The sequence below is a fragment of the Nematolebias whitei genome, chromosome 8 (assembly GCF_014905685.2).
Source record: "Nematolebias whitei isolate Nwh7 chromosome 8, NemWhi1, whole genome shotgun sequence".
Classification (NCBI taxonomy): Eukaryota; Metazoa; Chordata; class Actinopteri; order Cyprinodontiformes; family Rivulidae; genus Nematolebias; species Nematolebias whitei.
This window is the reverse complement of record NC_056505.1, coordinates 23,821,660-23,838,241: the sequence shown is the minus strand read 5'-3', so window position 1 is coordinate 23,838,241 and position 16,582 is coordinate 23,821,660. Positions and strand designations below refer to the sequence as shown.

Sequence of the window (16,582 nt, the reverse complement as noted above, 5' to 3'; positions counted from 1 at the left end):
TATATATATATATATATATATATATATATATATATATATATATATATTTATCTAACCTATTCCAGTGGAGGATGAAAAATAATAATAATAAAAAAATCTAATTAAATATCAAGTTGAAGAGCTGCGGTTGAATCCAAAACAGCAATAATTTTAAAGATGGGAATATTTTCCGCTATTTTGTTGCTTTGAATAAGAAAACTCTGAATGGGGTTGAATCTGTGCAAATTGCTTAATGTGAAATGAAATTGAGACATGCAATGGGGTACCAAAACATAAGTTTATATTTATGCATACCCCTTTTTGAACATGTCACAAGAAAGACATGTAAAATGTGTTCTAGTGAATGTTTAACATTTGAACATGTTTGAAATAAAATGTATACATGAACAAAAGAATGAATGAATAATGATTAAATTACAATCCCCCAAAAAATACACTTTACACTGTCCATTAAATCTATTTGTCCTTAGTTTTTAAGGAATTTTTAAAATTTAAAACAAGAACATGTGTTAAACATGTTTTACACACTGTTTAATTACCCCTTCTGAAATTATTATTATTATTTTACATAGTACTTTACGTGTTTTCAAACTGCTATTTACATGTTTGACATTTAGACCTGCTGCTTTGGGTCTAAGTAGGTTAAAAAAATAAAAGGCCATTAAAGAAAAAAGGTGCAATTATTTAATTTGTTAGTAAAATGAAAGTCAACTATCATTTTGTTCTTTGTGTGTGTCAGCGTGAAGAGGAAGAAAGGAAAGAAGAGGAGAGAAGAAGAGCGACGGAGGAGCGCCGTCGCCTCGAAAGGGAAAGAGTTCTGAAGGAGCGAAGAGACGAGGAGGAGAGAGACAGAAAAATGAATGAGAAACTACAGATGATCGAGGAGCAGAGGTTTGAACAGTCCACACCATTTCTGTTTGTTAACGGTTAGGTTTGGTGCAATTTAGAATAGGAAAGAACTTTTAACTCATTTAACGTGTTTGAACAATAAAGTTTGGGCATCGTGATGAGCTTCAATTTCAGTTTCTCTATTTCTTGTAGAAGAAAACAGAAAGAACAAGAAGAAGAGCTGCGCAAAAAGGAGAAATTAAGATGGGTGAGTGTAAATATCTCGCAGAAATTATACTTTTTACAATTACTTGCACAAAATGAGACTTGTCCTCTAGCTGGCCTAAATACATATATAACATAAAAATAAAAATGATATACCACCTTGTATATGTGTTTGTCAATGAGGCTGAAACAGGAATCTGTTTTGAAGAAAGGCTGTGTGAGTCAGTCTTAGTTTACCAAGCAGTAGTTATGGATCCACCTCTTTACTTTAGGATTAATGAGATTTACATGGTCCTATGTCAAATTAAAGCAGGAAAACCATTAAAAATGTTTGCACAAGTGTACAAATATTTGCTGCTGTGCATTTTAACTGACAGGAGCGGCAGCAAAGCGAGCACGAAGATGAAATGAGGGCTCGACTTCGGAGAAGTGAGTCCATAGAGAAAGCAGCAGTAAGTTATTTTTATTTTTTTTACTAGTTGTGTGAAAGTTTATGAAGCAGTCACACTATTCGGATCCATTTTTCTTCCGTACGTTTGTTGATGCGATTCTCATCCCACAGTTTTCAGCAATTTCAACAAGTCATACATCAAAACGTTCAGTTCTTTCTGGACAATCCTGCTATGAGTTTTATTGATGCAACTTCAGCTTTTTGAAACATTTAGCCTTTTTTTTTTTTTTTGGCCATACCTGTTTCTCATAGAAAATTAATTGAGCTCATTTTACATCCTTCACATCTTTAGACCTGTTTACAACCTTTTACTGCTCCTTTCACATTCTGTTCTGGTTCAGCTTTTTTCAGCTTCCTTGTGCAAATAAATAAATCATCTGCTATTTTCAGCTATTTTTAACTGTTTAGTGCTCCGTTCAGAATCTTTCTACTAATTACATTTTGTGCTTCTTCTAACTTATGTCTGCTAATTTCAGCTTGTTATTCTCCTTTCAGCTTATTTCTGCAAGTTTCAGCTTTCTACTATTTTAACTACTATTTAACTGTTTTATGCTAATTTAAGTGTTTTCAGCAAATTTCACATTTTTTGCACTCATTTCAACTTTTTTCAGCCTAGTTCCACAAAATTCAGCTCTCTCTACTTCCTTCTTGTAATTTCAGCTTCTTTCTGCTTATTTAGCTACTTTCAGCTGTTTTTGTGTGTGCTTATTTCTGCTTCTTTCAGCCTAATTGGGTGTTCTGCTTTCTTATGCTAATCTAAGCTTGTTCTACCTTTTCAGCTACCTTTTTAGCAAGTTTTAGCTGTTTTCAGATAACTTAAATTCAAGTTTTCCAATGGTAATTTCTGCTACTTTCAGCCTAATTAACTTATTTCTGCAAATGTCAGCTTATTATGCTCCTTTCAGCTTATTTCTCCTAGCTCCAGACTTTTTTGCTGTTTCAGTTACTATTTAGCTGTTTTTGTGCTGGACTTATTAGCCTTTTCAGCTAATTCCATTCTTTTTTTTTTTTAACTCATTTCAGCTCTATCTGCTTCCTTCTGGTAGTTTGAACTTCTTTCTGCCTTTTCAGCTACTTTTCAGCTATTTTGTGCTAATTTCATCTTTTTTTGCTACTTTCCTAAATGTTGTGCTCATGTCTGTTTATTTAAACCTAATTCAGCAAATATGTGTTCTTTCTGCTTTCTTCTGCTAATTTAGGTTTGTTCTTCCATTTCAGCTACAGTTTCAGCATGCTCTTTTAGCTAATTTCAGCTGTTTTTCAGCACATTCTTCTGCAATAATCATTCACACTGCATTTGTGCAGGAAATACAATTTCTGTAGTTATTATAGTTTTAAATTAGCAGTTTGTAACTGGCTTCAGTATGGAAACACTATTTACTAGAAGAGTAATGTTGAAGACAGTAATGATAAACATAAATTCATCATTTATTCTAATTTTGTCATGAAACATTTACTGACATATAGGAAGCAGCAGCTTTAGTGTCCCAACGCTCCATGAACCCGAGGGAGTTCTTCAGGCAGCTCTCATCTTCTTCACAAAGTCCCACGAGTCCTGGATCTTCTCGCACTGGTACGAGCTTCAACAGAGACTCACCTTCAGAGTCCAGTAAATGTGTTTAATGGTTTTGGCTGTCCAGTGTGTGAGTGTCTCAGAACTGGCAGAAAACAGCTCTGTTTGTCTCTAGGAAAACCGTTCAGACGATATCAGCGCAGTCTCACGGACACAGCCTTCATCTTCTCTAAAGCAGAGGAGAGTGCAGCAACCTCTCCACGAAGTTCTCCCCTGGTCTCCCCCTTCTTGAGGGCGCCTCCATCCCCCATTTTCCAGGCCACTTCTCCCCCTGAGAGCCCTGTTTTTCATCCTCTTAGCTCGCCGCAAAGACCCCGAGCCCCTACGTCACCAGCCACATCACCCATTCGTCCTGCACCTCCCTCAGCCCTGCCCAGCATCCCTCAGACTAATAACCAAGCTGCAGCTGAGCCCACAGAACCCTCAGCACCCCCAACCTCGCCCAGTCTCCTGGCTTCTTTAACCCCCAGCCTAATAAGTGACAACCCCTCTCAGTTGCATTTGGAGGCCGAGGCAACCTCAGCACCAAACATCCCAGCGCAGACAGACTGGACGTTGAACTTTGAGCCTGGTCTTCCTCCACAGGTTCTGGCAGATCCTATTCCCGAGTGTCCGGAGCTGAACACAGGTACGTTCCCATGGCGGACTGACATTCAATGAAGCTGTGTTTTCATTGTACAACACATACAACCTTTAAAAAAAAGCATTACAGTACAATAAAATACACGTTACAGTTTCCCTTCTTTATCGCAGGGGTTACATTCTGGACCCCCCTGCAATAAGTGAAAAACTGCGAAGTAGGAACACTATATTTATTTTAGTATTTATATTTTAAGGCTTTATAAACCCTTCCCATACTCTTGAAAATGTTCCAAACTCTTAAACCTACGTAATTTTAACAACATACATATATGTACTGCAAAGTAGCTACATACTGCAACATTTTATATATGGTAAATGGTAAATGGACTATACTTATAGCGCCTTTCTATCTTATTTCAAGACACTCAAAGCTCTTTACAACAATCTGTGCCTCATTTACCCATTCATACAGCACTCTACTAGATCTCTACAAAGCTAATTGAACAATCATTCTAACGAGACTAATCAGTGCTTTAGATCACATTCATACACTGATGGGAGACACACGTCAGAGGCTATGAGGGGTTCAGTGTCTTGCCCAGGGACACTTCGGCATGTGACTGCTGGTGGATTCGAACCCCCAACTCTCACATTCGAGGACGACTGCTCTAACCACTCAGCCACAGCCGCCCCCAATATGGGTACTAACCAGTCTTGGTCCAGTTCTGATCAGCTCTCTGCAGCCGTTGAGCACCAAGATGCTTTTAGAGAGCCAGACCTTCTGATAACAGCACAAAACCACACATTGGTCCTGAACGAGTTCAAATTCAGGTAAAAAAAAAAGTCCCAGTGAGCTATGGAGAAAACATCAGACTTCCAGGCAACGCCTCCCCGCTCACAAGGCCTCATGGGCCATCAAGCAGCAGTCAGATTAACCGATGAGGCTGGAAGTCCGGTTCTGGTCCAATTCCCATTCAGTTCCGTACAGCTCTCTGCACCCACTGAGCGCCAAAGTAACTATGAATAAGGACCAAACTTTTTCGGATCAGATCAAAACTTTCCCCTCATTTCAGCAGAAAGCAGCAGCCGGCAGCACTGTTGGCTTCTGGGTAATGTAGTCCTTTTGACTGACAATACAGTTTATGTTTATTGAGAGAAAACTACAAAATGGCGGCGACTTTCCGAAGTATTTATTTATTTTTTGTTAACTTTTCACTGTATCTCTTACAGTCCCAATCATGTGAGTGATATTAAAGTTGACAATCATGTGTCGTCTACAATCGTTTTTTTTTTTTTTGGTCGTGCACAATCTTACTTTGAAAAACCACAAAAGAGCAAGTCCGCAAAAGTCCAACCGTGAAGTAACGAAGGACTACTGTACTGTCCCCATGAGAAAATTGTTTTGTCTCATTGCAGTCCCACTGCCTTCACATTCTTCAGAAAAACTAGTGAAGTGGTTTCACAAAGCAAACTTAAGGCAAGAGATATTGTGCAATTACAGTTTCAAAACTGTACAAATGTAAAAACAGGGAGGTTTTGCTCAACTCTTACTGCAGTATCAAAATAAACGTTGCACAAGGTGTTTACTCTTTGCCAAGCTTTGCCCCCCCCAAAAAAAACCAAACAAACAAACAGCTTAAACCTACACAAATCCTTTAATTAGCAAATTCACAATAATTGACAATTTATTCCAATGACATATTTTTTAATTACCAGACCTCAGCGCAGCGAGTCAAGTGCACATGATGCAGATGTTGGACACTGGCTTTAAAGTTCAAGCTGTTCTCGTGGAGGCAGATGAGGAAGAGGATGTGGAAGAATGTGATGAAGATAAGCCTGAAACCCAGCCGGAGCTGTGTGCTGCTGCAGCAGCAACAGCTCCGGCTGAGGCGCAGGAGGTAGAGGAGGAGGAAAGAGAGGAGGCCAAGGAAGAGGAAGAACAGGAGGAGGATCAAGATGAGGAGGATAAGGAAGAAGAGGAGGAGATGGGATCAGAAGAGGAAGCCGACCCTGCGTTGGTGGAGGGTCTAGAAACGCCACAGGATGAAGAGAAGTCAGAGGAAGATGTAGAGATTGAACATTCAGGAGACATCCAGCCCCCTGCGGAGCCTGCTGAGGTTTCAGAGGACGAGGAGGAACCTTCACTCCCAGGTAAACTCTGTGGATGTGCGACTTGTTCTTTCATGACATGCCCTGTCACAACGATTTTAAACGTGCGCTACAGCTTTCTAAATATGTCTAATCCTATTAAGTTATTATTGAGTTGTTATTATTTCAGATGATGAGCCCATTTGTCAAGAGATTAAACATGAGACTGTAATCTTGTCGGCCAACGGGATCACAAATGGTGCAGGCTCAGAGGAGCACAATGGCACAGGTTTGACTTAAAACAAGCACTTTCTCTGTGGTGATCATATCTGAACTTTGTGTCCTCTTGCAGTTTTACCTGGAATAAAAACTTTGCACGTTGCTTTTTTTTTTTCCCCTCAGTGAGATCTTTAAGTCCTTCTGACACAGAGGGCAGCACGTCCGAGCTGACAATCTGCTACAGCACTGCAGGACACGATGACATCATTGAGAACATGAAGCAGGAAATCTCAGAAAATGGACAAGAGGTGTTTATATCCATATATCAGTCATCACAAGTTCTGGTTTATTTGAAGATATAAACTTGTTTTTGATTAAATGATCCTCAATATAACTGTGAGAATCAGAAAACACCCCTTAAGTATGTGGAGTGAACACAAATAAGTCCTTTGATGAAAGAAAATTCATGTAAATATACTAAACTTTTCCTTTTCTTTTCTCCTTGATTGTGTTGTTTTTAAGTCGAGCGAGAAATGCAATATTTTTATGATTATAGTCTTTTTTGACTCAATTTATCTGTCCACTGCAGGATTCAGCTGAGCAGCACATGTGCGTCCGAGCGCTGTACGACTACCAGGCAGGTAAGCTGCCATTTGGAGGATAATTACCACACATGTGCACAGAAAGTGCCTCCATTTGCAGTAATTACACTGTGATTATCTGGTCTTCAACATGTTATCTCTCCGTTCCCACAGAGGACGAAACCGAGATCTCCTTTGAACCAGGTGACATCATCAGGGATGTGGAGACAGTGGACAAAGCCTGGTGGAGAGGGTGGAGCAAGGACGGTCAACAAGGCTTGTTCCCCGCCAATTATGTGGAGACCATATAGGCAGACCGAGGCACATTGTACACACACACACACACACACACACATGCTCAGGGACACCTTCTTGCATCTTGTTTCAGCATGTTTTTATCTTAATCCACCCACTGAAATGTTATACTTTCTCTATAGTTGGAAGAATAAAGACGCATGCAACTCCTTGTTTTGAAGAAAGAATAAAGAAAAGTGTGTCTCTCAATTTTGATTTTTTTTTTTAATATATGTTTTTTAGAAAACACAAGCATGTAGATTTCACCCAGCCTCATTTTTGTTGAAACAATCGCAAAGCCTTTTTTTTTTTGTGTGTCTTCCCTGGACCAAAATAACTTATTTTCTTTTAAGATAGTGTGGAAATGTTGGTGGGGGGAGATCACAACATCAAATGATCACAAACTTGCCTTTTTTTTCCTGAGTAACAAACGGAAAGTTCATTATTTTTTTATTTTTTTTAATCCACTCATGCTATAAGCATAACTCTGCCCACCATTTGTCTCCATATACCAGGTATCATCTTGTAATCATCTTTGTATGTTCTGCATAATTCTGTAGCTCTAATAATTTGTTTCCAGAACAGTAAAATCACCCAAACCAGAACTTAAGCATCAAACATTATATATAAAATAAATTAATTAATTAAAAAAAAAAATGTGGAAAGTGGTGTTAAATTTAACATTCGTATATTTCTACATTTTGGGTGGGTTGTATTGTGTTCATATGTCTTTACATTTATTTTATTATTATTTTACCTTATTTGCAAGTTTGTTTTTTAACATTTTATTGTATTTTTTCTGATAATCCTGCAGTTTTAGCAATCTTCAACATCATTAAAACACTAAACTGTATAAAATAATGTATAAAAAAATACCGGTCATTGTCCCTTTTGTATGTTCTGTGCTTGTTTATTTGCAATTGTTCATTTGTATTTAATCAAATTATACAAATATATAGCATTTACACAGTCAATTTGTTGAAAAAGCGTTTTTGTCTTTTAGTGAGTGGCTATTTTTAGCAATAGTCAAGATTGGCTTTTGTCTTTATGAGGTCACATTTCTATTGTTATTATTATTATTTTTTTGCTAATGTTATTATTTAGTGTTTGTTTTAAGACTATAATAATATCTATATGAAAAAAAAAACTAATTTATTTTACTTGCGTTACACACTTTGTTATTGGAAAACCAAAGAACAGCCTCAAGTATCAAGTGATAAATAGTAAGTAAAAGTAATAATAACAGTTCAGAGTACAGACAGTTCATATCTTATGCAGTCTCTAAACCACATTTTTGATTATTTTAAACTGATTATTTATTTTGTTATGGTTCACAAAGTATGCCAAGACGGAAAAAAAAGACAAGTAAAACAAAAAGTGGCACAAAAAAAAGTTGCAGTACTGCCCTGTGACCTATAGGTGGAGACATTGCCTTTTTTCACATTTTCAGAGACTGTTGAGAAAGAGTTGACTGAATTGAACAAATTCCTCAGGACAAAAGGCAAAACATTTTGACAGGCAGAGAGGAGGCTCATTGTTAGACTTATTTCGGACGCAGGATATCCTGACACTCCTAAAGCTAAAAATTGCTAATGCTTCTACACCTTAAACAGGATTTTTTTTTCCCCCTGGGATAATACTGATTGATTGGATATGACATTAATATTTCTTAACCGTGCACCTTTAATACTTACGGGGCGGCTGTGTTACGCTCTCATAGTGCCAGTTCAATAATAGTGTTTGGCAGATGTGCCTGTGTTCTGGAATAGAGAGGTAATGTTTGACATGGGTCTCATCCTTCTTGAACTGATGCCTGTTGACAGACTGACTAAATCTATCCAGGAGACTATTCTGTCAAAGTTACCCCAGAAGGTTAATCATCAGTGATATGTGTGAAGAAGTGATGAGTCTCTTATGAAATATTAATTGGTTAGTATGAAGAAGATGGCAAAAACCTCAAATGAGCAAGATTGGGCGATAGAGGGGGAAAGGGATAATTAAAGTTTTAAAGTGGCAGTGAGATGGAAAAGTATATAGAGAGCATTAGATTTAATTTTATATTCGGTTTGCGTTAAAACAAATAAACAACTAGAGTGAAAGATAATTATGAGAGCAGAACATTTGGACTTGGAGAAGGCAAATCAGGCTCGACAGTTTGTCCCCGATGTTTTTGTTCCCATGGTCATCCTTACAACTCCAGAGATCCCTTGTCTCTTCTGATTAAGCGGACTGATATGGAGGCGCCAGCTATTGCGCCAGTCAACTTTCCTTTCCTCTCTTCCTTTTTGTCTTTAGGCTGTTCTTTCCTTCTGTGACCGTCATCAATAACAAAAGCCCCCTCAACTGTGGTATAAACCAACAGCGAAGACCACAACCCCCTCCCCTCGACTTTCCCTTTATCTCTTCTTTAAGTGACAGACCCTATCTGACCAGCGGAGAGGCTGACAAGTGTGGGATGGCTGAGGTAAGATGGCGGTAGGGAAGTGCCACTCATTGTAGCGTTATCAGCCTAATAGCAGTGACAGAAATCTAATCTGACCTGGCTGCTGATGGTTTGTGGCCTATTGGCTAGGGTTGTGCTCTGGCAACCCCACAGAGACACTTACAGGAAAGGAGAGGCGCAAACACGAAGCACACACACAACCGCTGATGCCCACCATCCTGAGCCCTCGTTTCTAAGACAACCTACCTCTCCTGTGCGCTTCTCAACTTTTTCTTGTTACAGTCAACAACTAGGAGGTGCCACAACTTTCTTGATTAATTGTGTTTGGGAGAGCTGTCATTTTGCAGAAGGAAAAAAAAAAAAAAAAACTAACTTCAGCACTTTTTTAACTTTGCCTCGAGCCTTTTGTCTGTAACATACTATAGCTGCAAGCATGGATCGGTGAGAGCAAAGCAAACTTTTTTCCTTTTTCTTTGTCTCAAACAAAAACGCAGGGAACCACCTCCACTTTATTTAGTTGTGCTCACCCTGAGGTCTATCGCCAAAAAAGCTGCCTGCTTGAATCTGCCTTGTTTCAAAGTGCTGGTGCTCAAAGTTGCTCTAAAGGTTCAGCAGAACTTGCAGTCCTATTCTTAAAACATGTAAGGAACTCCCATTGTATTCCTCTCCTGCAGAAATAAAGGTCAGTTTTTGGAAGAACACCATCCCTCTTTGAGAAGACGGTTTCTGTCTCTTTGTTTCGTGAGCCAAACTGTCTCGGCAGGGAACAATTTGTTTGAGAGAAACCTTACACAGAACGGAAACTCTGTTGCTGACATGGTATTGCATCAAAACTAAATACAGTTTTGATGTTGTTTGCCTTTGAGGCAACTTCAATGCTGAAGCAGTTATCTTCTAAGATAAAAAAAAAAAAAAAACTGTTTCCCAACATGCTTTAGCTCAGAGATAAATCCATCTTGTATAAGTGCTGATAAAACCTTTGCTTTTTAAACATCTATCTTGCCCTTAACATTGTCATTTTCTCTTAAGAAAATCTTCAAAATCATTGAATGCTTTGGAAGCTATGGTTGGCTCCAGGCAAGATTTTACTGTCAGTATAGAAACTGGCCCATTAACTTCTAAAGTCCTCTTTGGCAAAGCTCTCTATCCCCTCCATTGCCATCAAAAAGCTATTTTCCTCGGCCAGTCCCACACAGCTCTAACAATGCATGGAGGATTATAACATTTCACTGTCTTGAAGCAAGAAAGGAGAAGGAAAAAATGGATTTTAAAGAAGTCTCTTGTCTCCAGTCACTGGTGAAGCGCAGCTGGCAGCATTTCCACTTCTAGATCTTTTTTCCTGACATGATTCCCGAGAGGTGGCTTTTGCTTTTGCGATGTAAATCCTGCACTTGTGATCAGCTAACATGTGGCATTGTGATCCCATCACATCACAGGGATTGTTTTGTTCCCCACCTTCAGTTTGTAACTGATTAAGTCTGGCAGTCTATTGTGAAGCCATCTTCAAAGTGGTTGGAAACCACAAGGGAGCATTGGTAGTTGTTAATTAATACAATAGAATCTGCAGTTGTTTTATTTTTCTCATTTGAAAGATTAAAATAAAGGGGGGGGGAATAAAATTCATGCTTTAAATCTAGCAACAGGCATATTTCCTATAAATCTTTTACATCAAGACATCACCATGACAAGCTGTCATTTCACAGAAACGTTTTCTTTTAAATGCTCTGTTAATGTTTCAGATGAACCCCATCCCTCTGGTTCAAGTTTGTTAGAGATAAAACACAGAGATAAATAATTGAATACGTTTTAAGATTTTATAAATTACTATCAATTCCTTGAAGGTATAGGTTTTGGGGTGAAATAAACAAAATTAGTAAAGGCTAAAAAATCGAATATTTTCTAGAAAAAATTATGGGCTTTAAAAAATATGACATCTTCTTTGCTGGCTGGTAATTTCTTAAGAAGTCATCATCATCATCATCATCACCCAACATATAAATGTGATTAAGGGCCTGGAGATTAGTAATGGGCTGAGCTGTCTCTTACCCTAAAGACTAGTATGGTTGAAAGCTCCCCATTGTCCCTTTAGTCTCTCTCTCTCTTACACACACATGTGCATGTGCACACGCACACACTTAACATTGGCGTTTGCAGACACTTTGCCATAGGCACCACAATCACTGCCAGATGTTGTGACTTGCTCTGATACAATTCATTCCACAAGTATCTCTGAAGGAGTAATGCCGATGGTTGTGTTTGAGGGGTATGATTGTGTGCGAGTGTGTGTGTTTGAACGGCGATGTGCCAGTGGCAGTGTGAGAAAAGGACACATATGAGATCAGATAGACTTCAGACTAAATCACAGCCTGTCCTAGGGACAATAAGCAGAATAATGTGAGACTTCTTTTCTCGCAACATTTAGGCTAGACCCGGGGGGACAGAGAGTTTATTTTTCTGGCTGAACGACAGGATCCAGGCTCAGAATGTGTGCAAAGTTGTTAAAAAAAGAGAAAAAGTAGCAAAGTCTGGCAAATCGTGTGATCACGTTTATGATAAGTGGCATAGTCAATGTTATCTTTTATAAGAAATAAACTGTTTGGTGCTTTCCACTGGTGTTTCCATGACTGTGATGGTAATCATACAGATTGATAGTGGATGAGACATCCAGTGCCAGCTCTTGGCAGCCCAGGCACCTTGCCCACCCCTGGGAAGGTAGATGATAAAGAGCAACAGCTAATAATTAATACCATGATTACACAGGCTGGAACAACACTGGGGGGAAACCATCATGCACACAGACATGGCCCTGATCAAAACATACAGCAACACGGCATGAGCATGCATGTTTAGAAACTGCACTCAGATCAGTATTACTGTGATATCTAACATTTATCAAAATACACAAATATATTGAAGCAATTTATATCATTAAAGCATAAAAGTCCAAATACCATGTTCCTGTGTTAATCCAGTGTGTATCTCTTGGTCCTTAAGTCAGAGTCCCTCAAATATAGTAGAACAGTGTATCAGTGCAAAAAGTAGTGGTGTCTGCAACATAACTGCCACTGATACAAAAATAAAAATAAGATAAAAATCATAGATATTGTTTAAGAAACAAGACAGAGTGGTTGCTTTGAAAGTAAGAATATAATAGAGAAATGTGTAATTCTTTCTATGTTTTATGATTATTTAAAAAATCATCAATGATCCAAAACAAAAACACTATAATACATCAACGTAGACATTATAATGGGTTTTGTGTATTTAAAATTTTCTTCCTTTCAGTGAGCAGGTTACCCTGGTTCAAATCCCAGGCTGGGGTGTTTCTGGGTGGAGTTTGCATTTTCTCTCCGTGCATGCGTGGGTTTTCTCCGGGGTACTCCGGTTTTCTCGCACAGACCAAAAACATGCATGTTAGGCTGATTGTTAGGTGTGCGTAAGAGAGTGAATGGTTTGTCTCGTTTGTCTCAATGTGTCCCTCTGATGGGACTTGTGACCTGTCCAGGATGTCCCGCCTCTTGCACAGTGATGACTGGACATGGGCACCGGTGACCCCTGCGACCCAAAAAGGAAGAAGCAGGTAAAAGATAATGGATGGATGGGATGCATTTGCAAGCTCAGTTCATCATCCTTCATTTGAAGTGTAGCCATTGTATAAGGCCGGACAGCTCTAGCATTTTATCTGACTGCCACATCACAAAAACAAACTGGTAAACCCCTACCCCTCAACATGAATACACAAAACATAAGGGTCAGGTTGAAGATTAGGATGACGACCTCAAATGGGTTTGTCCAAAAATTATATAAAAACAAAAACATTTTATAGCTACCGTAATTTCTGGACTATAAGCTGCTACTTTTTTCACACGCTTTGAACATTGTGGCTTATACAATGCTGCAGCTAATTTATGGATTTTTTTTGATTGTCTAACAAGCTTCATGCCACCAAAACATTTAGTGTCGTCACACCCAGGCACTCACATAGCTGCCCAATACACATCTCTCTTGGGCGGTAGCGATCAATGACTTCCTGGTAGACTACTGACTTTTTTTTTTTTTTACAAGCTTTGTTGCAGGCACTGTTCGGAAAAAACAAAAAAACAAAAAAACATTTACTGTATTTGTGTGTGTTACCGGTACGTATTTAATTAAAAGTTGAATATAAAATCCTGTGTAAAAATCTCATTTTACAACGTGAACATCTGTGGCTTATAGACAATTGCGGCCAATTTAAGTAAAAATGTTATTTCTTTTCAAATTTAGCGGGCAAGACTTATACTCAGGTGCGCTCAATAGTCCAAAAATTACGTTACTTTTAAATATTTACAATGCATACACAACTCTAAAGTAAAGATTAAAGATCTTAGTTCCATTCTGTTCTGTTCTATTCTGTTCTCTTTACTATTCAGTATAATGGAAGAATAGCTCCCCTAGATTTGTTTGGCTCCTGTAAAACATTTAAAGTCAATAAATCCAGCTTGCTAACTGAACACTAAACCCCACCTGTCATGGGAACAGCTGATTTTGTAATTCTAAGGCTAAAATGACCAGAAAAGTGTGTTTAGGCTGTAACAATACCACCTGGAAGTCTCATGAGAGTGTGGATGAAACCTGCCATTCTTCCAGCCATTACCTAAGCCACACAGTAGGCTAACACCATAAAAATGTCACGGTCACCCTCATTAGCAGGTGGGAAGGGGTTGTTTTGATTTGCATGCACATGCATGAGGTCTGCTATTGCTTCCATCTGGGCACCTCTTTATTGTTTAATATTACCAGCATCGTGTTACACCATGATGAAGTGATTCCAGTTTTTCCAAAACCACATGTATTTTTCTAAATGTGCATGACATGTCTGGGATTTCCTACCTTTTGAAGGGATGCAGGGACGGTGTGTGTTTTCATTACACTGCGGCTTGGCTATCTTCTTCACATGTATGTGTGTATAAATATGGTATGAACAAAGTGTGCTGTAATGTGAATGTGTAAATGTGTGTGTGTTAGTGCGTAAAAAGATGGCAACCTTGAAGGGACCATTGAGGCCTTGGGGCCACGTTGGCCACAACTTCCTAACTAGTCGTGCTACATTGATTCTGTTTCCATTACCATGGTGGAAAGAACAATAAAGTGGCTGATGTGGATGTGTGGTCTACTAACACAGGAGGGCCGTGGACAGCCCTGGACAGACTGGTTTAAGCCAGTGAGACTTTGAAAGCTTTGTGCATGCGTTTGTGTATATATATGTACTCATCTTGTATTATTTAAGACTCTTCCCAGTAAAAATAAAGTAGTCCACAAAAAAATATATACAATATCAGAACAACTTATAACTTCATTACATGATGGATGCAAAGTCAGGCAAAAGTCTTGCGTCATCTGATTAAAAATCTTATCATTGAGTTTTTTGGCTATCAGAATGACTCCCAAACAAAGTGTTGGTATGGAGACACTGCATCCTTTGTATGAAGGTTGAATATTGCTCTATTTTTTTTTAATATAAGTTACCCAACAACAAACCTATGAGTGAAAGTTGAAGTAGATCACTATGTCTCATAACATTCAATGCTAAAAAGGTCAATTTGTTTGTTATAAACACTTTGAAGTCAAGTTGAAGAAGTCAGATGTAAAGTAGGACCATGACAAAAAAAAAAAAAGTGTTTAATCCATTTCTTCCTTTTATTGTTCTCAGGAATGTGAGATAACTGGAAGAGAAACACCATTATTACGTTTTATTTTTTTTATTATTATTTTTACCAAAACTGTAGGAACATATTTCTGACTCCAACACATCTCCACATGGCTGTCAGAGTGATAGGAGTAAAGAATGAAGGATTGTACTGGTTTTTTTTTTAACGTGAGATGTTGAAATCCTGGACATGTTACTGTGAAACAATGCTTGTAGAACCTGGACCTAAAACTCTTCACTGTGACTTTCTGTCTATATCATCTCACACAAAAAATCACCAGTGTTACCTGCCAATGCTTCAAGCATCATTCTCAGCTTAGCTGTTGTCAGGCTACAAATACAACCCCCCACCCACCCAATGCATTCATGGTAGTCTCTGGAGAGTTGAACCACACCTCTCGCAACTTAACATCCAACAATTGTTTTTATTATGATTTATTTGGAAAATGTAGTCATGTTTCTTCAGCAATTCGTATTTTAACAACATAAAATCCCATTTGGGAATATTACCGTACAGTATTTAGTTCAATTCAAACACAACATTTTTACAACAATAAGATTATACTGCAATAAATAAATAAAAATATAAATAAATAAATAAAAACAAGAGTTTCTCAGTTCTTTGTTTCTTTGTTTGAGAAAATGATGACACATTTGATCCTGTCTCACAGCGTCACATGTCAACTTCCTCGTGCCCCGTCACTCTGACAGCTCACAGCCTGCAAGGCAAAGGATCATGGGTGCTGTGTCAGATGCAGTAGGGAGGTGTGTGTGTGTGTGTGTGGGGGGGGGGGGGGGGGGGACGGCAAGACAAATGCATGATGTGTGTTACCATGTGCATATATGTCTTTGTGACTAGGGGCGTGTGTTAATGTGTGTCGCTCTGAAAGGATGGATGCATGCCAAAGGCGGGAGTAACACCATGTCAGAGTGCTAGCAGACGATGCTTATTTCAGATACACTAATACAAACAGTCAGCTTCGCCATGAAACCATTTCCTCCCATGATTCCTCCACTCCCTTCCTCTTTACGCTACATGTCCCGGCCAGGTATTCTAAAGTTTAGCAATTTTTTAGTCTTAAGTTGAAATAAGTGCTGTAAAATCAAAATCAGGCCGTGATCATCAAGGTTCCAGGTTCAAGGTTCAAGGTTCTTTACTGCCATTTGCATCACATGTGGTACATGAGGTGGAACAAAATTGTACACTCAGTCACAGTTACACCCACAAATAGCAAAAAATTTAAAGTATAAAAAGAAACAGTATTCAAGGATCAAATATATATGTCAAACACTAATGCTGTAAAATAATATGGTGCATTAAACAGAAGCCTGAAAATGAGTCTGTAGTGAGCGGATGGGTATGACTACAGCAGCTTAAAGGCAAGAGATCAGCAGTATGGATAATCAGCAGCACTGATGAGTCACATATCAAGCAATGGTGACTTCAAGCGCTTCAGTTCATTGAGAGAATACAGAAAAATCTCGAAAATTTCCTGTGTAAAACAATCGCTTAATCTCTTGTGTATTTAGTCACCATGAACCAGAGGAGAGCAGCTAAAAGGAAAACAACAACAAAATGATTGCTACTAACCCCCCCCCCCACACTCACACA

General features: G+C 38.6%; 1 protein-coding gene across 1 annotated transcript in view; it reads left to right on the top strand.

Annotated features, from left to right (window-relative positions):
- The window catches only part of si:dkey-40c11.2 (drebrin-like protein), a 38,852-nt gene extending 31,135 nt beyond the window's left edge, over positions 1-7,717 (top strand). Inside the window, exons 7-16 of the mRNA XM_037681098.1 lie at positions 740-891; positions 1,042-1,096; positions 1,431-1,505; positions 2,972-3,077; positions 3,193-3,705; positions 5,376-5,810; positions 5,938-6,036; positions 6,150-6,274; positions 6,556-6,607; positions 6,722-7,717. Of these exons, the coding sequence (XP_037537026.1) occupies positions 740-891; positions 1,042-1,096; positions 1,431-1,505; positions 2,972-3,077; positions 3,193-3,705; positions 5,376-5,810; positions 5,938-6,036; positions 6,150-6,274; positions 6,556-6,607; positions 6,722-6,858 (1,749 nt within the window). The 3' untranslated portion in view covers positions 6,859-7,717. The remainder of the gene's footprint in view (positions 1-739; positions 892-1,041; positions 1,097-1,430; positions 1,506-2,971; positions 3,078-3,192; positions 3,706-5,375; positions 5,811-5,937; positions 6,037-6,149; positions 6,275-6,555; positions 6,608-6,721) is intronic.
- Positions 7,718-16,582: the final 8,865 nt, after the last annotated feature.